The sequence below is a fragment of the Hypomesus transpacificus genome, chromosome 15, assembly GCF_021917145.1.
Source record: "Hypomesus transpacificus isolate Combined female chromosome 15, fHypTra1, whole genome shotgun sequence".
Classification (NCBI taxonomy): domain Eukaryota; kingdom Metazoa; phylum Chordata; class Actinopteri; order Osmeriformes; family Osmeridae; genus Hypomesus; species Hypomesus transpacificus.
In genome coordinates this window covers 7,130,588-7,152,138 of record NC_061074.1, presented here as the reverse complement: position 1 = coordinate 7,152,138, position 21,551 = coordinate 7,130,588, and the positions used below count along the sequence as shown (strand labels likewise).

The following is a 21,551-nucleotide window of genomic DNA, read 5'->3' as shown; positions in this document are numbered from 1 at the left end:
TATACACCACTTTACATTTATTAAAATATTTCTCATAAAAAAATACTGGTAAAAAGCACACATACTGTACAGGTCTACCTACTACCAGTGAACACAGGGTGTTTCTGAGAGTACAGTTAACTTGGTGACAGTCATGTACCCCAGAAGTTCTCCCAAGATGGCTTCCATAAAAACAACCCTTTAACACCATCCTGACGCTTTGACATCCGCAACCTGTCCCTCACCCTGTCCCTCACCCTGTCCCTCACCCTGTCCCTCACCCTGTCCCTCACCCTGGCCCTCACACTGGCCCTCACCCTGGCCCTCACCCTGGCCCTCACCCTGGCCCTCACCCTGGCCCTCACCCTGGCCCTCACCCTGGCCCTCTCCCAGGCTCTCACCCTGGCTCTCACCCTGGCTCTCACCCAGGCTCTCACCCTGGCTCTCTCCCAGGCTCTCTCCCAGCAGTAGAACATGAAGCCCCAGTAGATGACGAGCTTGACAGTTCCTCGCTGTATGAGACGAGGCCAGGCCGGCTCCTGGCACACCACAGCAAGGGACCGTGTGCTGTGTCGGCTCTCAACATCCCTCACGTCAACCAGCAGAATGGAATGACTTTGCTGTATGGCAGACAGCCTTGAAGTGTTCGGCCTGTACGACTCCACCCCCCCCCCCCCCCCCCCCCCCCCCCCAGGAGAACACACACACACTCCATCCCATCCAGCCCTCTGTGATACACAGCTCTGTATGACTAAGTCAATGTTCCAGCCCTGGTCCAGAGTAGCCCTTCAGAAGTGTATAGTTGCAGTGACAGTACTGCTGGTTATGCTTGTTGTGGTTCCTTGGTGGTCCCACCCCCTCCCCTCCACAGTGGGCCCCTCCTCAGTAATGGTAGACTTTGATCTGGTTGTTGTCATCCAGACCCAGCTGGACTAGTCCACTCATGGTGGCGGGGGTTCGATAACGTGTTAACAGCGGCCTGAAAAAGGTCACTGGTTAAGGCCAACTTTGACACAGGCGAAGACAATCAATCAATAAAGGGAGGATCGTGTGTGTGTGTGTGTGTGAAGACGTTAGAGAGGATACACAGTGGGATCTTTCCTGCGTGTCTCCAGCCATTTCTTGTTGCCGTCTATCAGCCCCTGCAGCCTCTGTCCATCCACCTCCACTGACCTCTGGCTGGACGCCAGGCTACGAGCCTGCTCACTGCAACACACACACACACAACCCTTAGCATCACGACTGGACATGACTGTGGGTGCTCGCTGAGGTGTTGATGGTGGGACCTGCCTACCTGTGAGGAGTGTACCCTGAGTACCCAGAGCTGGTCCTTAGAGTGCTGGAGGCCATGGGCTCCACAGCTACCCCTGCACCAGCCACCACACACACACACACACGCACACACAAATCGTCATGGTAACCAGTAACCTTTTCAGGCCGCTGGTCACCTCCCACGACAACAACCAAAACTCTGACGTTTGCGTTGACAAAGCATAACGTGATGGAACACAACCTAACCTAACATGACTTATTGCAGCTCAAAAGGGAGCTAGAGAGAGCAGTGAGCCAGCGTACCAGGGAACAGCTTGGTCCAGCGGCTGCTCAGCAGGCCGTCGGCTCCCCGCAGAGGAGGCCCGGCGGTGGGGGTGGTGCTGGGCATGTGGAGGGTGCTGGTGTGGGGGCCCCAGGCCCAGGAGGGTCCGGAGAGGCTTAGCGAGGGGGACGCCAGGGGCTGGGAGAAGGACAGCGGGGTGGGGGTAGGGGTGACCCGGAGCAAGGGGAGGGGTAAGGGGGCGTAGGGAGCCTGCCTCTGGGCCAGGGACCCCAGCGCCCCCAGGACTGTGTTGAGCTGCCCGGAAATGTGCTGCAGAGACTCGGCCAACTGCTGCACCTTGGCCGGAACAGTCGGGTGGGTGCCTGGAGAGCGAGGAGAGAAGAGAGGGAGGGAAGGAGAGAGAGGGAGAGAAATATAGATATAGTAATAATGGTGTGAATGTTAGTGTTGATGACAGTCGTGGTGTGTTACATCGTATCACTGACCACACTTACATCATCATCAACGTGATCAAGGCAACAATGCGTGTAATGTGGAGCACACATGAACTGATTCATGTTCATGTTGGTGTCCATAATAAGTAAGCTCAAGTTAGCGTAATGGCAGTAATATGCTGTGTATGGAGTACTCCAGTCTTTTGTGAGGCCTGCAGAGCATGTTGAGGTTTCCTAACGCCTTAGATGATGATGGAAGTGTAGTGTGGAAAATTGTGCAGATTCCACGAAGAAAGACCTTGTCAAAGCTCCGCACAAAGACTGTAATAGCTCATCTGAGATTCACACTTTTTGCTAAATATTTGAGACATGTAAACTACAGTATTAAAGGCAGTTGTCACAATATTTTAATCATCTTAATTGGATTGACACAATAATCGCATACTTGGCATTAATGAGGGTGTGAAACACGGCCAGTGTGTGTGTGTGTGTGTGTGCGTGTGTGTGCGTGTGTGTGTGTGTGGGGGCCAGAACAGGAGCGCTCGCTCGTCTCACCGGTGCCGGTGTGGCCGTCCGCGCTGCTCAGGTCTGAGTCGGACACGTCGAACGTCACCTTCCTGTCGGCCGACATCCTGGCCAGCTCCTCAGACAGAGGCTGGGGCAGAGACGGGGCGAGTCACTGACACGCTCACACACACACACACACACACCCTAACATTGCTCTGTTTCACGTGTAGAGGGCCCTGACTGTCCAGCAGAGGCTGCAGGGCAGAGTGGGGGGGGAGGGGTTACCTGCTAGAGGACAGGAAGCTCTCACTAAGACACTGCAGCCTTGGTTCTGTGTATGAGCCTATGGCTCACGCTGGGCTGACATTCTGGGTGCTGTTGTTGTCGTCTGTGTGTAGCGGGAGGTACCTACCTCCTCCACCACGGAGTTCTCCAGTTGCTGCAGTTTCTCCTCTTTGGTCCTCAGGAGAACGTTCCCCCTCTGGATGGTCAACATCAAGTTCTCCACTTCAGAGGCCTCCTGGGAGAGATAAACAGGAGAGAGAAAGAGAGAGAGAGAGAGAGATAGAGAAAACAGAGAGAGAGAGAGAGAGAGAGAGAGAGAGAGAGAGAGAGAGAGAGAGAGAGAGAGAGAGAGAGAGAGAGAGAAAGAAAGAGAGAGAGTAGAAGAGCCAGACGGCCGTAAAGACAAGGATGTATGGGGAAGAAGAGAAAGACGAAAAAAAGAGAACCATGAAGACAAGCATTGACGTGGGTGAGCTGCCGCTACGTATCTCACTGACGGCCTGATTAGAAGCTGGGAGAGGGGAGGAGTCACACTTACTCTTACCTGCTGCAGGTTCCGGAACATCTCCTGAGTGCTGGGGTCCTGAGGGCAGCTGGACTGGGCTGCCTGCAGCGCTGACTGGCGCTTGCTCAGACGGCCATTCTCCCTGTCCAGGAACTGGCGCGCCTTGTGAATGGACATGCCCTCGTTGGAGATGTACTGACGCAGGCTGGGGGGCGGGGCGGAGAGGGGGAAGGGGAGGAGACGGAGGGAGTGAGAGAGAGGGGGGATGAAGGAATAGAGGAGGACAGTAAAAAGTACTCTCCATAACAGTCATGCACACACACACACACACGTGGCGTTTCCTCACTCGTCCAGGCTGCTGTCGCTGGACACGGGGAGGGGGGAGAGAGGGGGGTCCTGCAGGTCCTGCAGACGCAGGGACTTCTGTCTGTGGTCACTAGAGGGCGCTGGTGCCCTCTCCTCCTCTTCCTCCTGTCTCAGGACACTGCTGGCTCTGGGAGGGGGCCTCTTCACCTCGCTCTTCTCCACATCACTGCAGCCACAGCACAACGGTTACTGACGTCATGCTTGAATGGGCATTTGATGGGCATTCAAGACGTGCAAAGGTCCAAGGGTTAACCATGAGGTAGTTGCGGGGTAGGAGAGATTGTGTGCATGCATGTGCGTGTGTCTGTTTTGCATGTGTGCGTGTGTATTTTGTGTGTGCATGTATGAATGTGTAGAGATGCGTGTGTGTGTGTGTGTGTGTGTGCGTGAGCACCTGACTCTGCGGCTGAGTCGTTCCTGCAGCAGCTCCACCTTGCTCTCCAGCTGGTCCCTGTCCTCCTTCATCCTCCTGCTCTCCTCCTTTGCCCTCTCCCTCTCCCCTCTCATCCTCTCCACCTCCTCCCTCGCCTTCTCCCTCTCCCCTCTTATCCTCTCCACCTCCTCCCTCACCTTCTCCCTCTCCCCTCTCATCCTCTCCACCTCCTCCCTCGCCTGGGCCCTCTCCTCCGTCGCTCGCTCCGCGTCCTGCCTGGCTCTGTCTCTCTCCTCCCTCACCCTCTCCAGATCCTCCCTCAGTCCATCTCTCTCTTGCATCACCCGTGACAGACCCTGGAATCACACACACACATCAGCATCAAGAGGAGGCACAGCAGATAATGAGGATTATGACGATGATGATGATGATGGAGAGAACATGAATCTTCACCTCCAGTCCTCGGTCTACCTCTCCCTCTTCCTCCCCAAGTTGGCTCCTCCTCTTCTTCAGTTCTGCTGCCTAGAGAGCAGGTCACATGAGGGCTCTGGTAAGGAACTGTGGTGAGTGTACGAGTGGGCGGGCGGCACGTCAATCTGTGTTTGATTACCCTGGTCTGCAGCAAGGCCTCCTGGCTCTTTATGTCCCTGGCCCTCAGCTTCAACTGGTCTGACAGCTCCTGCAGGTCTGCCTCCTGAAACACACACACACACACACACACACAGGAGGAGGACAAGGAGGATGAAACCGATTTGCGTGTGTGTGGGAGAGCGAGCGTGTGTGTGTGTGTCCGCGTGTCCTTCCCCACCTTGTAGGCGTGTGCTTGTCGTGCCTTGCTGAGCTGGGAGGTGAGCTGGGAGGTGAGCTGGGAGGTGAGCCTCTCCAGCTGGGTGCTGTGGGAGGCCAGCAGGCGCTCTCTCTCCTCCTGCAGCTCGCCCATCAGACGCTCCCGCTGGGCGCCCTCCTGGAGGACGGCCGGAACAGAGGGAGAGAGAGAGAGAGAGAGAGAGAGGGAGAGAGAGAGAGGGTGAGAGAGAGAGGGAAGGAGAGAGACAAACAGACAGACAGACAGAGAGAGTGAGTGAGAGAGGCAGAGAGATAGAAGGACGAGCCCAGGGAGAGCGAGAGAGATTTGGGATGTGTGGATGTTCTCTGCAGTCAGGTGTGACTGGGCGTGGGGGGGGGGGGGGTCCCCCCAGGGACTGAGTGACGTCTGACCTCGTCCAGGTGTCTCTCTCTGATGGCGTTGAGCTCTCTGCGGTGCTCGTCTCTTAGCTGCTCCAATTTCCTGTTGTGGTCTCGCTGAACTTCCTCCCGCACTTCCTGCATGACATCACCCAGCTGGGCATGTGGGAGGATCAGGGAGGATGATGTTAAGAGGTCAGAAATTCACAGACAAGCAAAATGATGGGTATTTTATAACAAGTGTAGCTTGTGTGTGTGTGTGTGCACCTCTCTCTGGTAGTCTGCCAGCTGCTGTCCGGGGCCAGGGCTCCTCTGCTCCTTCCTCCTTTCACTGCCTCTGGCCTGAACAACACACACACACACACACACACACATCCTCAACACAGGCTCGGCTCAGGCTCACCACACACTCCAGAAGGGCATGACTAAACGTCCACGCGTATAGTCATCAACCGTGGGGTCAATAGTTCACATCACTGCTTGCACGACTCATCCACTGCATGGGCGTTATTCTCACCTCCTGTTTGAGGGAGTCCAGTTGCACCTCCCTGTCGGCCAATAGCCTACGCCTCTCGGCCCGAAGCTCCTCCTCTGACTCCGCCTTCAGACGCTCCAGGTTCTGCCTCCTCTGAGTCTCCAGGTTCTCAAGCTCCGCCCCCCGGTCTGCCTCCAGGGCAGCCCGCAGCTCTCTGAGCACGGCCTCCCCCTCCTCTCTGACACACACACACACACACAGTCAGAAACAGGGTCAGCAGTCCTACTCTGTGGTGTGTGTGTGAGCATGGCGGTGACGGGGCCGGGGGAGGTGAAGCGTGCTGACCTGAGGGTGCGTTGCTGGTGCTCCCTGTCCTTCAGGGCGCTCTCTCTCAGCTCCTGCAGCCTACTCTCTGACTCCACACGCAGCCTGCTCTCCTCCCCTCTGTCCTTCTCCTGTAGACGCTGCCTCAGAGCCCTGGAGCGCACACACACACACACACACACACAGACACACAGAGACACACACACAGACACACACACAGAGACACACACACACACAAACAGAGACCAGAGATGACCAGGCTTGTCACACAGCCTCGGGCGTAAACATTGAGTCAGACGCCCCCCGCGCGGCAGCACCAGAGAATCTCCCGCCGACAGTTGCGAGGGCTCCTCTGCGTCTGGGCCCGAGCTCCAGCACACTGACCTGACCCTCTCCTCGCTCTCCCCCCTCAGCCTGCGCTCCTCGTCCTCCTCCTCCCTCCTCAGCTCCTCTCCCAGCGCCCTCATCTTCTCCTCCCTGTCCCGCCGCGCGCGCTCCTCCGCCTCCGCCGCCCGCCTCTCCGTCTCCTCCCGCTCCTCGTCCGGGGCGTCCCTGGTGGGGCTCTGGGCCTCTGGGCGCTGGGCGCCGGCCGTGCGGACCAGCCTGCCCCTGGTCGTCTCCGGGGGGACCCCCAGACTGGCGCTCACGCTGCCCCCCTCTGCGCGTGGGCGCTGCGCCTCCGAGTGGGAGGGGCTGCTGGCCCGGGAGGAGCTGAGCTCCATGCCTGCGGCCTTGAGACGCCTGAGAGGGGAGGGAGGGAGAGAGGGAGGGAGAGAGGGAGGGGAGAGAGGGAGGGGAGAGAGGGAGGGAGAGAGGGAGGGGAGAGGGACTCACTCACGGACCCACGGAGTACAGGTCTTTGTAGCCTGTGACTACGACACGGTGTCGTTGTGGAAGCACTCACTTTTCAGCAGCTTCTGCCCTCTTCCTCCTCTCGTCTCTCTCTTCCTCCTCCTTGTATGAATCCTTCCCTTCTTTTTCCTGGGGAGAAAAGAGGAGAGAGACTTCCGTTCGTCAAGCTTTTGGGACCGGCCATCCGACACTCCCACTGAGAAGAGTGAGGGAAGGTTGTCCAATAACTCAGTGCAGTACGGCAACTGCTACACTGTGACTGGGTCTTGGACGAGTATGCAGAGGTGTAGGGATTGGATGTTTGGATGTGTGAGTCTGTGGTGCAGAGTTGTTGTGATTGGATGTTTGGATGTGTGAGTCTGTGATAGGGCAGGTGGGCTCACTTGTAGGAGGGGGCTGACAGCAGGGGAGAGGTCTTTCAGGTCCAGAACCTTCTCTGACAGCCTCGAGCGGAACCCAGCCTGGAACAAAGACATGCAACACCGTTAGCTTGACTCATGTATTCATAATAACGATAATAATAATACTGTATTCATTCAGCAGACTTAAATCCAAAGCGATGGGAGGGTCTAACCACTGAGCTAGACCCTCCCAATGTGTAACAAAGTCCTGCGCTGATTCTCTAAGATTTCTAACTGTACCTTGATGTCGTCCGTTGAGGATGAAGCCACCTCTATGTGCTCACTGGCCTCGTACTGCAGACACACACACACACAGTTAACAGTGATATACAACGGTATGTTCAAATATACCTCTAAACGTATACACCCCCAGTCCCATATGCACACCAAGGCAGACGAGAGCAGTGAAGCACCCAGCTGTAACTAGGGACAGACACACACAGACAGGAGCCGCGAGTCAACACCACCACACAGCAGACAGCAGACAGCAGCCAGGAGAGAGCAGCAGGACTGGAGGTGGGAGAGAGGAGTCTGAGAGGGTGAGACCACCCCAGGGAGGTGCCTGCCAGGGGGTGGGGTGATGGGGGGGGGAGGGCCTGAGACAGGGGAGGTTCTCCGTGGAGGTCCACAGGTGCTACCCTGGGGGGTGTCAGTTGTCAGGGCGGTTTTGAAGTCGGAACTGATGGCCACTGATTGGTAAAGAAAATAGGCGGGGCCTGCTGAACCCCAGGGAGAGACGGAAACAGTCCGCAGGTGCGTGTTGCATGAGTGGGAGACACCGATTGGCTGAAGGCTCGCTGGACGAGCTGTCGATTGGTTTAATCTCCCACTGCTAGACTGCGCTCTGGGGAAAGGGGGCTCGCACGTGAGGGGCTGCCCCCCCCTCCATCTGTCTGAGGGGCGGGGGGGGGGGGGGGGCAGAGGGCGTGTGAATGCGTGCAGAGGAGGGAGGGAGGGGCAGGGGGGCGGGCAGCACGCAGGCGGTCACACAGCCGGAGCACACCAGCGAACCATACCTCAGCCAGAGAGGGGCGTGGCTTGAGCGTGCTCCTCTCCTCGCCAACGCTCCCTTCCTGTCTCTCTAACGAGGTTAGGTCCGGCGCTTCCCCAGGCGCCAGCTCGGCGTCTCGCACTGTTCCCTGTTCGACGCTTTCAATCACTTCCTCTTCCTGGTGCGGCGTGTCTGAGGCAGCATGGGTTGGGTCCTCGTCTTGGCCCTCTCCCCCACGCTCCCCTTCTTGACTCTGTTCACACCTCTCCACCCCCTCTTCCTCCTCCCTCCCCCGGCTCGCCCCTTGTTCGCCCGTTCCCCGTGTTTGACCCGGGGAACACCTCTCTTCCGCCTCACCCTCACCGCTACCCTTCCCGCTCTCCCTCTGAACGCGCCCGTCTTTCTCCTCCCTTCCTTCGCCCTCCTCCAGCTTGCCGTCGCGCCTCCCCTCGCCTCTCTCCGCCTCGCTTTCCCTGTCCCCCGAGGCCGAGCGCCTCTCCACCGTGCTCTCCTCCTCGCCCTCCTTCCCCTCGTCTCTCCCCCTCTCCCCGTCCTCGCTCTTCACGCATCTCTTTATCGCTCCGTCGCTGTCATCTGTCTCCGCCCCCTCTTCCTGACACTGAGCGGGCCTTCTGGCCCTCTGGAGGAGGTTCTTCGCTTGGGCTTTTGGGATTTCTTTTCGGCCTCTCTCGAAACACCTCTCTACCTCTTCCTCCTCCTCCTCTCCTTCCAGTTCTGCCTCATCTGCCTCTCTTCCCTCCATCCCCTCTTCCTCTTTCATATACCTCTCCACTACCTCTTCACTCTCCTCCTCTGGTTTTGGCTCGTCCGTTTCACTCAGCACACATCGTTCCACTTTCTCTTCACTTTCGTCTGCCTCTTCCTTCTCCCCGTTGTGGCCGAGCTCTTCCTCTCCCTCACTCTGTCCACATGGCTCCGCCGCTTCCACCCCTATCCCCTCTTCCCCTTCACTCCTAGCACACTGCTCTTCTATCTCGTCGCTTTCTTCTTCCTCTCCTTCCTTCTCCCTGCTGTTGACCCACCTCTCTAGGACCTCACTTTCTTCATCTTGTTCATCTTTGTCAAGGCCTTCCTCGCTCTTCGCTTCCTTGACTTTTTCATCCGTCTTCACTTCTTCCTCCTGTTCCCCCTTCCCCTCCCCACCATCTTCGACCTCATCCTCCTCCTCTCCCTCGCTCTTCACACATCTCTCTACGACCTCACTTTCTTCATCTTTGTCAAGGCCTTCCTCGCTCTTCACTTCCTCGACTTTTTCATCCGTCTTCACTTCTTCCTCCTCCTTCTCCTCATCCTGTTCCCCCTTCCTCTCCCCGCCCTCTTCGACCTCATCCTCCTCCTCCTCTCCCTCGCTCTTCACACACCTCTCTACGACCTCATCACTCTCCTCCTCTTCCTGTACGTACTCACTGACCTCAGCTTCCACATCCTTGCAATCCTCCTGTGCTTCTTTCGCCCCTTCCATCTCCTCCCCATTCCCTCTATTCTCTTCCTCGCTTTTTACACCACTCTCCTCCTCTCCCTCCTCCTTTTCTACTTCTTCTTCTTCTTCGTCTACACCCTTGCTAAACTCAGCCTCCCCATCCTTGTCCTCCTGCTCTATCTCCTCATCTCCGGTCTCCTCTCTCTCCACATCTCCGGTCTCTTCTCTCTCCTCCTTTCCGGTCTCTTCTCTCTCCTCCTCTCCGTCTTCCTCGTTTCCCTCCTCCCCGGCGGCCCCTATCTGGACCTTCACTCCTCCTTCCTCCTCCCAGTGAGACACACTCACTCCATCCTCCTCCCACTCGTCAGCCTCCTCCTCCTCCTCCTCTTTCACTTCCTCGTCCTCCTCCACCCCCAGCTCTCCCTCCCCCTCCCTGTCTGAGAGGCCTGCAGGCTGGGGGGTTTGGCTGAGGGGGGCTGGGCTGGGGGGGGCTGGGCTGGGGGGGCCCGCCCCCGCCCGGCTACAGACTCTGCTGCCCGCAGGAGGAGACGGCCGCGGGTGTCGTCCGCGGAGAGAGTCCTTCGGAAGGGGGCGATCGAGGACCCCAGAGAGGAAGAGAAGGAGCGAAAGAGGGCGTGCAGAAGACAGACAAGGGAGGGACAAAAAGAGGGGAGGGGGGTGGACAACAAATTGTGACACGGGGACACGCAGAGGACCTCAGTTTCATGCAGTCCACTCGTGCATTCCATCGGTAGAACCCAACGGTGAGTCAACAAACAAACAAACAAACACACACACGTTAAGGCAAAGTCCGAAAAACAGCACAGTGTGTACAGACGTACATGTACAATGCTCACACACACGGACACACACACAGACACACATGAGCACGTGCAGAGGGGATGGGAGTGACATGAGTGATACGAGGGCCTCATCCAACAAGAGAGTCAGACAGCAAAGCAGTAACAGTGACAGTAGGAGGAGAGCAGAACAAATAGGAAAACACACTGGCAGCCATGGCCGAAGGACAGGTCCCAACAACACAGCAGCTACCAAACCAACCACATCCAGGTCACAGGTCACGGGAGAGATAGATAAGAGACACAAAGAGCCACAACGGCAAAAAGGTTAGAGGTCACACACCGACGAATGAGACCAGAGAAATGACAGAGAACGTGAAATGCTTCCCAAACAGATCCCCCAGCAGTCCCATAGGTGGGCCGGGGTCCATTTATCGTCCAAACATAAGAGCAGAGCCAGGGTCTGCTTATGGACCCAGACATCTGATACCAGGTAGAACTAGATAGTGAGGGGACATTTGCTCATATTTAGGACCTTGCCTCCAGCTTAGGGATGACGCTTGTCGACTCAGCACAATTTGGGACCATGCTGGGAGACCATGGAGCAATGAGATCAGGACGGATCAAGCGACGTCAAAGAGAGCTCGGAGACACATCCGGACACGCCCGTGTGTGTGTGTGTGAGTGTACCTGTTGGGAAGGGGGATCAGGGCTGTGCTCTCCAGACAGGGCCAGGTCCTGTAACTCTGGCTCGGTCTTCTCCTCGGGTGGGGCAGCAACACTGGCCTCACTGTCCTGGAACACACACACACAGTGAATGAACACACACACACACAGTGACTGAACACACACACACAGTGACTGAATACACACACACACAGTGAATGAACACACACACACACACAGTGAATAAACACACACACACAGTGAATGAACACACACACACACAGTGAATGAACACACACGCACACACACATTGCCAGGGTGCCTGACTCTTGTCTGAACACACACACACACAGTGTGTTTACCTCATACTGCAGCCCTCCTCCCAGAGTGTCCAGGTCCAGATGGAGGTTCTGCAGCAGGCGGGCTGAGCCTCTAGGACTCTGGGAACACAACAACACGCTCAGACCAGACCAGACCAGACCACCCAGCGGCGGCTCAGACTGACTGACTGAGGACAGGGTGTAGAGGAGGTGCAGACCCCCCAGGACAGGCCCCTACCTCGTCCTCTGAGATGTTGTCCTCGTCGTCGTCCAGGCCCGCCAGGGACAGGGACAGCCGCTCCTCGTGCCGGCCCCCCAGCAGACTGGAGCCCAGACTGGACAGAGGGCCCTGGGGGGGGGGAGTGGGTAGGTGTGTGTGTGTGTGTCAGAGGGGGTGGGGGGGGGGAGTGGGTAGGTGTGTGTGTGTGTAGGAGAGGGTGGGGGGCAATGCAGAGAGATCTCGTTCAATCAGAGTTATGACATACAGAATTTTGATTTATGTAATGTTCATTTCTAATATATGAAATGCGATCATATCAGTATGAATAGGAGTTGGTCATGCATGTGAGCTCTACAGTATAGGGCGATGTGTGGTGGAGTAGGGGTGCTGTCTTACTCCCAAGGGGGTCTTAAGGGGCTCCAGTCCCCCTGAGCTGCCAAGGGACCCCCGCAGGGAAGGAACGGGGCCAGGGGAGGCATCCAGGCCCCGCAGAGGGGCCAGGCTTCCAAACGGAGCCGGCAGTGGCCCTCGGGAAGAGCTCAAAGGCTAGAGGGCAAAAACACACACACACACAACATTTAGAACCTTGGGCTATTCATTCCAGCATTCTGTGAGGCAACCTGTTCCAGATATATATCAAATCGGTATAGTTAAAGCTGATCCACTTCTGTTCTGCTTCCGCTTGTTTTCTGAGGACGTACCTGCTGCTGGTCTACCTGAAGTCTGTCTGCCTTGCCCTGCTCTGCTGGCTCTCCCATGTTCTCTCCTATAGTCTGACTTTCTGCTAACTGGTTTGAGGGGGAAAGGGGGGTTTGGGAAGGCGAAAGGGGAACAGGCGGCCGATTCTGGAGGCGAGGCCCCAGGACCTGGACGAGAGCTTTGCCCTCCTTCTCCTCCGCATCCCAGCAAGCCCCCGTGCCATCTCCGCTTCTCTCCCAGCGCCTCTTAACCCACCTGGCTCGGCGCTGGGCTCCCCACCGACACTCCTCCACCAGCTCAGCTAGAAAGCACCCCACACTTTCCTCCAGTCCTCCAGGTCCTTCTGCCCCTCCCGGGCCTGAACACGGGCGCTCTCTACCCTTCCCTCCTACGCCTCCTCCACTCCCTCCGTCTCCCTCCGTTTCCCTGCCCTCCGGGGGGGAAGCGAGAGCCAGGCCAAAGCCCGCCTCCAGCCGCTGGTCCCCCTCCGAGGCCCTGGTGGCCTGCAGGCTCACACTGCCCCCGCACCCGGGGGAGGAAGACACGGGGGGACTGGGAAAGGGCTTGGAAAGCAGGGGAGAAGGCTGAGTATGCCTCTCCAGGAGCGCCTCCCCGACGCCCCTGGAGGAGGAGACAGGGTGGCCGAGGATCTCCTGGGCGTCTGCCAGGGCCTTGCTACTGCGGACAGCGCCCTCCAGGGGCCCGAGAGAGGACAGGCGGGCCAAGCCGCGGGAGGGCACGGGGGACAAGGAGAGGAGGAGCAGGGAGGCTGGAACTGTGGCTCTCTGTGAGGGAAGGATGGAGTGTTTGGAGTCGGACTGCAGAGAGGACGAGGAGGACCTCTCTGATTGGATGCCTGCCTGTCTTATATCTGTCTGGCTCTTCCTTCCTGCACTCTGTTCATAGAAGAATAGGTTGGTAAAAAAAAAAAAGCCCGCTGTATCAAGGGGACTTTTAATCTAATCTGGAACAACCTTAATACGTTTCCACAAGGAGCAGCACAGTCATACACGGTATTTCAAACATAGATCCCCAAAATCGATTTACCCCTCTGGGCTTGAAAACGTCGACCTCCTTTTTCTTCTTGCCCTTTTTTTCCTTCTTGTCTTTCTTCTTCTTCTCCTTGTCCTTGTCCTTCCTCCCCGTGGGGGCGGCGGTACCGGGCCGCGGCTGGGCGCGCTGGCGCTCCTGGTCCACCAGGCGGCGGTACTGCTCGTCACAGGGGTGGTCCCAGGTGGACTGGCCCGAGGAGAAGTTGAAGTAGTACACGTCCCCCGTCACGTCCTGACTGCCGGGGGAGGGGGAGGAGGGGGAGGGAGGGGAGGGGGGAGAGGAGGGGGTCACTTCAGCACCTCAGAGCCCGGAGAGTGGGAGAGAGATGGGTGGACGACGGTAAACACGTGGGAACACATGGGGAGTAGCTAGCAGTGTTTTTTGCTCTAGTCTGACAGGAGGCACAAACTGTTCTTTTTCTTTCTGTGACACAGATATGGCTTTTGGGGATCTGGGGTGAAATAAGGGAGCTCTCCCTGAGATGTAGGAATCATGGATCATCTCAAATACACCAGCCTGTCAGCAAATCACCACTCTGGCTTCCAGTATGTCCTTACCAGGGCTTCCACTCTGCAGGCAGTGGGGCCACGATGCCCTCCCTGGCCAGCCAGAGGAGCTCCGGCTCACAATCGGGATCAATGCCAATCTCTCTTGCGTACTCGTGGATCTCTGACAGAGAGGAAAAAGAGGAGGCGAAGGCCGAGTGCAGGGAAACAAATAAATATGAGACTTATTTGAAGTATTTGAAGTTACGATTTGTTATGAGAAGCTTGGAAACTGATGTGTACGCATCACAGAGAGGATGTAGACCTAGCTTGAGTTCCAATACATTTTGTTAATACTGAAAGTGTCCAGGTAACTCTGTGTGCACAATTACAAAATAATTTAAAACTGACGTTGCACCCAACAAACTATATGCAACAAAAATTAAATATAACAAAATAAATTATGCAATTGGCTTCCTCTATGATTGACATCAAACAAATGTATCTGTATATACTGTATAAATACTATGAAATAGCTAACGTTATGCATCAATGTTGCAGATGTAGGATAGAGATCTGAAGAGAAACATGTATATGTGCCTTAATCAGAAGTGTAGTATTCTAATAGCAACCACTGGTATCCATCTATGATCGAGTCATACCTTGTTCAGAGGGGATATAGTTCTCATCATAGTCTTCTTCCAAGATAAGCTGGTCTCCTATCTGAAGAGCAGCTGCTGTCATGGTTACTGGGAATGGGGAGGAACTGTTTTGGTATAACAATCCAAAATAACGGTAAATCAGTAAATCAATGTATTGTGGTCGAGGTAACTTGCTAGCCGAATCTAACGGTAGCAAGCCTAGAGACCTTATGTAGCAATTTAACTTCGATTATTACCAAGGGAAGTAGACTACATAAGTCATTTTAGCACTAGGTACAGTAGCGTTAGTTACTGTAGGTAAGCACAAGACAGCCTACAATACATGGTAGCCTCTAACGTTAGCAATTTTGTATGAAAATTGAAGCGATATATTTACCAAATTATCTCACTTTCAAGCTAAATTTTTGTATTATTTTGTCAAGTCTGCTGCCGAGAACGCTACTGTACTTGCTACTGTTGTAGAGTAACATTGACATCGACATTGTTGGCGTGCCAAATAAATATAGTAGCTGCACTAGCTAGAGCTACTACTGTAGCTAGCTAGTAATACTATTTACCAGGGATTAGCAACAGTAGCAAAGCAGCGAGCTAATCTAAATTAAACAAAACGATTTACTTACCGATTATTCTAGATAGTTTTTACCATCCAAAGATAAGTCACGAACCTGGAGTTAGATTATTGAAAACATTTTACATTACAAGGATTAACTACAGCTAGCTAGCTTTTGTTAGCTTGCTAAAAGTATCAACAACAGGATGACGGCGCTTCTAAGGACGCTTGAGCCCATTTCCGGTTGTGGCCCCCCTAGCAACCATAAAGCACCCGCCTATTTGATTTCTCATCGGGTATTGGACAAAAACGGGATTTAATCCTGTCAATTGACACGTCACACCGAGTAAAACCGCCAGGCGTTTAATAATAATCCTTAATAGGTTTCCATGTAATCTTGTTATAATTGATATTCCTGCTAGACGTATAGTATTTACTATTTAGAATTAAAGCCACAGATGGATATGTTAAACAAATCACATCAAGACAATACCACCAATATCCGTACAGGAAGAATCTGTCACATTTGGATAGACTTCTTTGACAGTTACTTTTTATTAGTATGTATTGTATTTCTAGAAGATAACTTAAATTTTGTAATAAGAATACAAAACTTTTGGATGCCTTGAAAGATTCATTCTGGGCCACAAGAGGGCATTGTTTTACTAGTTATTGCAAACTGATGCTCAACTGCCAGACAAATGCAAGAGACCCAAGACATCCATTTTTCCTCCGATGTCCTTTCCAGTCTCAACACTATCGCGCAATGTATATAGTCATTTCACATACTTCTGTCTGTGATGACTGACCATTGTCCAGACCTTTTCCATCCAATCAGTTTTATGAGAGGAAAGTCATGGCAAGACCCTTCAAACATATGGCTTGTAAATCTGATCCACTCAAGTATGTCATATTCACTGTCAGATGTGACATTTTCAATTGGTGTATGATACCGCCAGTATCCCTTTGATTTGTTTTTTTTGTTCCTCTAGTCTACATTTTCATGTGTTTCAGTTTGTCCTCACCAATGTGCCCCCCCCCCCCCCCCCCCCCCCCGTTCCCCCCCCCCCCCCCCCCCCCAAAAAAAGTTACATGTTTAGAGATTATAATTTTTCTGATCCAGAAATGTAGGGAGAAGGTGAAATGGTTCAGGAGGTTTCTTTTTGTCCTGTCCCTTTGAATCAGTCAGTAGGCCCGAGACGACTTGAAAACCTTGGAGTAAAGTTTTTTGGTGGGCACATGAGGGAGAGGGAGGGGGGGGAGAGGGGGCAGTGAAGGTCAGTGCCGGAAGCGTGTCTGTTATTACTAAAAACTGAGCAGCCCTCTGCACCCTTATGAAAGACATGAATGCCTTTGATCCAAATTCAATAACCTAGCAGCCACTATGGAACTGAAACATTCTCAGCGTTTTGTGAGTGATGGGCAATAGTATTTATACTGTGTTCATTATGTAGACAATCTTGAGTTTATTCATTTTCATACTAAAGCGTTTCAATATTAAATCTAATGGGGAAAAATTCCTGCAAGTAAATGGAATGGGACAGAAAGCTTTATGGTGCGCAGAAGGACACGTGTAGATAGCAGATGCCATATGCTGACATTTGAACATGTTGTTTTATTCATCTGTGTGAGTCACATATTGTGCGTGCATGCGTTTCTGTGTGTGTTTGCATGAGATTGGTGTTGCAGCCTCCATGGACTCGCCTGCTAATTGAAAGAGTCTTGTTTTGTGGTGCATGCACCTGCTTGTTTCCTTCACCCGAGACCCTCATTGAGAGGGCTTGGCCAAGCACAGCCCCAGATCCTGGAGGGAGCGATGATGAATGGAATGTGGCCTGAGCGCCACAGGATCTGAGCTGTCACAACACCAGAGACACAAACACACCAGGCATTTCTGAGAGGACACAGTGAGAGAAAGGGTGGCGGGGGGCTGGGCTGGATGTGAAGAGTAGAGGGGGTGGGGGAGGAGATGGGAGTGGAGGAGAGAGAAACAGGAGGCCGGTGAGGGAGAAGAGGTTTGAATGTTTCTTTAAACTTGCGATGATGCTTTGGACCAAGAAGCTGGATTCCACAATACGTTCCTTGAATTAATGAACACAATGAAGGAAATGGTCTTTTGGAGGTTTGCCTCACATCAACAATGTCCATGAAATTCTTTGTGAGCCACACAATGTCCCTCAGAATGTTGAAAACTAAGATATGAGATGAAATATCATGTATCAGGCAGAAACCCCATGATAACTATTCAAATCCATTAGCTTTTTATAAACAATGTTATTTAATACCCAAACGTCCTTTCTTAGCAAAATGGCATGTAGCCCTTCTGGTCTGATGATAAATTCATGCCTATCATTACTGTCATGTGATGTCATGACTTTAACCGTCCCCTGCCAGGAGAGGGGTAGCAGTGGGGGGTGGGGGGGGGGGGCAGTTTAAATAAAGGGTCTAACAGGAAGTATTTGGGCAGTGGAGAGAAAAGTGATACTATTACGGGAATGACATTGAGGTGAGAGAATTAAACCGTGGATGAAACCACTGACGGTGCTGCCAGCGAGGGCAAGCAGCTAGCACGAGCCAGTGGCTGTGAGGTCCTGGGGCTGTGAGGCTTGTGGGTTCACAATGCAGCTAAAGAGGGAGGCCTAAGTCAAAGCTAGTCAGAGTTAGAATATGTGCTGGCTCAGTCAATGTGGGACAAGGCAAAGGTCAATCCCTGCCTTATCCTGACAATTATGCCAGATTGGGTTACACTGTCGTACACACAGTTCCAACGTGAGCCTAGCAGGCGTTTCATGGTGCGGTGGTAGAGATGAACCATGTCCAAGACAAACAGACATGACCTCTGGTCACAACGAGATCATGAGCACTATTACACTTTCTTGCCAAGTTATAATATGGAATTAAGTTCTGGCACAAAGCACACAGCGCATTGTAGATAACAATTTTCACCCAGGTTCTGGACTTCAAAAGCTGAAACTTCAGAGTAAAACAGTATCTATTTGGGTGTAGTCTATTGTTAAAAGTCAAAGATAACTGACTGGGACTTGCTAAGCTACTTCTGACCTGCCAGGGGCGGTTGGATATGGGGGGGGGGGGACAGCTGCACTGAGAGACACAACATCAAAACACCAGCCACAGATGTATGCAATTAGAAACATGGTAGACATTTGGGGAGCAAAGGTCCATAAACTTGTAACTTATTACGGTAGATCTAACATGGCCAGAGGGAAGGCTGAAGTCCCAGCAAATGCACTCGTAAAGGGCTTTTGGAGTAGAACATTCTAACATTCAGTTATTTAGACTGAGTATTTGTCTGAGAAATTGTGATGTCTCACAGGGTTAACAAGAACTATCTGTGTACCTTTCGTTTCATAACTTTCCATTTTCTCGTTCCAGACATATGGGCCTCTCTGTCTCTGCACTGGTTTGTGTGTGGGTTTATTGCATACGTACAAACACATAGGTTTGGGGTAGATTTAGGGAGGCAGGGGGAGGGTGATTTGATTCAATGTGGTTCCAATCATAAGGAGATACCGGGCTTCCTGTTTGTGTAAATATTTTCTTATTTAACTTTTTAAGGAGAAGACTAGAATAATCATCCCTGACCCCATGACCCACAGGTTCCACCACCTATCACAGGGCTGGGTTCCCGTCAGCCATGGATGTTGTTGGAACCAGTGGTCTAAACATGCCAGAAGCCATTAAGGATAGATAGTCCAAAGTTCCACTGTGAATGATTGATTTCATTCATATAGGTTAAAGCTTGCAACCATTGCACAATGACAGAGTTCACACGTGACACTTTGTGGTTACGATTCATTCATCCTGCCTTGTCATTGATTGCATCATCTGTGGGCGGTTTTGTTTTGTTAAGATGTCAGGTTCCAGGACGTGTTTCTGTCCCATGCACCTGCATGTCTCTGCTAAGACACTCCTTATCCTCCACTCGTTCATTCTTTCAACGGGGGGAAACCCAATCTCATGGCTGTCTCTCCCAATCCCTCATTTCACTTCCCTGTATGTTCCTCGTTCAGCCAGCCTCCTTGCTCTCTCTCTCTCTCTCTCTCTCTCTCTCTCTCTCTCTCTCCTCTCTCTCTCTCTCTCTCCTCTCTCTCTCTCTCTCTCTCTCTCTCTCTCTCTCTCTCTCTCTCTCTCTCTCTCTCTCTCTCTCTCTGTCTGAGAGGCACCGATGTGTGAGGCAGCTCTCTGAGGAGAAGGCTAAACAAACAGGCTGGCCCCTGCACAAAGACTCAGCCACTCACAGACATGTGGCAGCAAAATCCACTCAATACCCCCCCACCCCCACATACCCCTTTCACCCCCCCCCCCACACACACACACACACAGCACCCAGCCACAACTTTGGCCCCTCACACTCCCACCGCTGCCATACAACCCTCCCCCCCCCCCCCCCGCTGCACACCCCGAGCGGAGCCAAGAGAGGCCGAGGAGATGGAGGAGGAGGGGGAGACCATTGGGATTCCCATTCACCCCAGTGTCACCACCTCACAAAGGGGACCGCGTGACACTGCCACTAAATCAGAGTTAATGGACTCCTTTCTCAGCCCCTGCGAACATGACAGGGGGCGTGCGTGTGAGGGCGGGGGTGGGTGGGCGGATAAAGGGGAAGAGGCTGGTGAGGGTGCCTTCTTGCCCCCTTTGAAGGGGCACATGAGCCCTGTGTGATATAGTGAGGGCTCATGGGCAAGAGAGTCTACTGGGTCTCTATCAGCAGCTATTTGTTGTGAGAAGCTCCATAATTCAGAGGATAAAGTGCAGTTGGGCGGGTCGGTGATTTAGACTAGCTGGATGTTCTTCATATGGTCTGTTTGACTTTCCTGTCACTAATCCTCACAGGCTTTCAGCACAGCTGATTTGTGGGTAAAAAGCAAAACAACAGGACATCAATCATGAGCTACTTTAACAGTGAGACACAGGCTACACAAACCATGTTGCTCCATGGGCCATCCATCAAACTCCCAAATGCAAAGGTACAAACGGGACATGCCATCCCTGAGCCTTGTGGGGAAGATCGGTTATTTGCATGTGAACACTGACACCACAATGAGAAGCCAGACTGGGCGACAGCAAATTTTCAGAGGCATTTGTTTTTGCTTCCCTGTAGGGCAGAAATCAACACTCCCAGTCTCCCAGCCTCCCAGCCTCCCAGCCTCCCAGCCTCCCAGCCTCCCAGCCTCCCAGCCTCCCAGTCACCCAGCCTCCCAGCCTCCCAGCCTCCCAGCCTCCCAGCCTCCCAGTCACCCAGCCTCCCAGCCTCCCAGCCTCCCAGCCTCCCAGCCTTCCAGTAACCGAGCCCTTTCGCCCCGCCCCCCTCGCTGAAAGACAGAAGTTCAGAGGCTGGGGTGGAGATGAGTGAAGATGGCATTGGTGTCACTGGCAGGCATTCACGTCAGCAGCACCCCCCTGCCTGCCTCCAGTGCCGGGGGAGAGGCAGAGAGACAGAGCAGAGAGACACGGAGCCCCAGGTAGCCACCTCATTAGCAGATAAAAGCAACCTTTCCCGCTGACCCCCGACCCTGTGGGTTGCCATGGAGTCTGCCAGTCCAGGCAGAGATGGAGCATGCTGGGGCTGCTCCCAGCGGGACAGAACGAATATTATGGGCTGCTGTGAGAATGATTAAGCCCCCGACCCCCATCCCGCTAATTCCACCCCCACTTCCAGCCTTTCCCTAAACTTCTCTTCGGCTCATGCACAGATTGGTGGTCATCCAATTCATGCCTTCTTGAACTCGGGTCTTAAAGTTGCGTCGCAGACTAATGCGGGTTGTTCTGTCCTCCTTCCTGCTGTGCTGCTGTTCAATAATCTTAATGCCAATCAAAAAACTTAAACTCATTATAATCCAGGGTTCACCTTTGATGTGCTCTGAGGAAAAAGTGCAATAGTTTACATAAGGACGAAATGAAAGGGCTGCCCAGATCTGGCCTTCTTAGCTGCTTCTGATGTCCCTAAAAATAAATGGGTTGTTTTGCACAGGGTTTTGAACGATGCGATTTAAGCTTTCAAGCTGTTTTTGTTTTGGAGTGTTTGAGCAGGTACTCAAGTGCTCTTTATGAGCTCTTCCTGAACCAGGACCCAGACAGACAAAAAGGCCAGTTCCTGTCTTCCTATACCCCTGGGGCTTCTGGGAGACAGCATGTGTGGAACTGCACGTGTGTTCGTGTGGACGTGCATGCTTGTGTCTGTGTGTGTTTACATCTCTGTGTATATGTGTTGGACAGGGGGATGGGGGGGGGGGGGGGGGAGCGGTAGGTGGGGGGGAGGAGGGGGGGGGGGAGGGGTATATCTTGGTCATGCTGACTGAGTTTTATAAGCTGTGGCTAACCCCACTCCCCACAGCTGACTGGATATTAAATAAACAGAGCCAAGTGGCTGAATTCAGCGGGGTAAGTGCTGGGGCTGGAGGA

The 21,551-nt window shown here is 53.5% G+C and overlaps 2 protein-coding genes across 4 annotated transcripts; both read right to left on the bottom strand.

Annotated features, from left to right (window-relative positions):
* Positions 1–365: 365 nt before the first annotated feature.
* LOC124477771 (centrosomal protein of 164 kDa-like) lies at positions 366–4,135 on the bottom strand. 2 transcript variants are annotated; one of them, XM_047035777.1, is made up of 9 exons: positions 4,026–4,135; positions 3,612–3,797; positions 3,299–3,470; positions 2,888–2,995; positions 2,524–2,623; positions 1,555–1,896; positions 1,274–1,346; positions 1,066–1,185; positions 366–958 (listed from the first exon to the last, which is right to left on the bottom strand). In XM_047035777.1, exons 1-9 carry the CDS (start codon positions 4,094–4,096, stop codon positions 862–864), a joined length of 1,269 nt encoding a protein of 422 aa, XP_046891733.1. In that variant the 5' UTR covers positions 4,097–4,135; the 3' UTR covers positions 366–861. The 2 variants fall into 2 exon arrangements, with proteins under 2 accessions (XP_046891733.1, XP_046891734.1); XM_047035778.1 differs by having other exon boundaries at positions 3,305–3,470.
* Positions 4,136–4,258: 123 nt separating this feature from the next.
* Positions 4,259–15,355, bottom strand: LOC124478248 (centrosomal protein of 164 kDa-like). Of its 2 annotated transcripts, none has more exons than XM_047036466.1 (19): positions 15,199–15,355; positions 14,579–14,682; positions 13,989–14,100; positions 13,426–13,666; positions 12,076–12,225; positions 11,698–11,808; positions 11,502–11,579; positions 11,164–11,268; positions 7,482–7,535; positions 7,224–7,301; positions 6,893–6,969; positions 6,373–6,729; positions 6,010–6,141; positions 5,707–5,902; positions 5,457–5,531; positions 5,223–5,345; positions 4,813–4,968; positions 4,615–4,698; positions 4,259–4,526 (listed from the first exon to the last, which is right to left on the bottom strand). In XM_047036466.1, the coding sequence occupies exons 2-19, from the start codon at positions 14,658–14,660 to the stop codon at positions 4,386–4,388; spliced, it is 2,352 nt and encodes a 783-aa protein (XP_046892422.1). In that variant the 5' UTR covers positions 14,661–14,682; positions 15,199–15,355; the 3' UTR covers positions 4,259–4,385. The 2 variants fall into 2 exon arrangements, with proteins under 2 accessions (XP_046892422.1, XP_046892421.1); XM_047036465.1 differs by having other exon boundaries at positions 14,579–14,665.
* Positions 15,356–21,551: the final 6,196 nt, after the last annotated feature.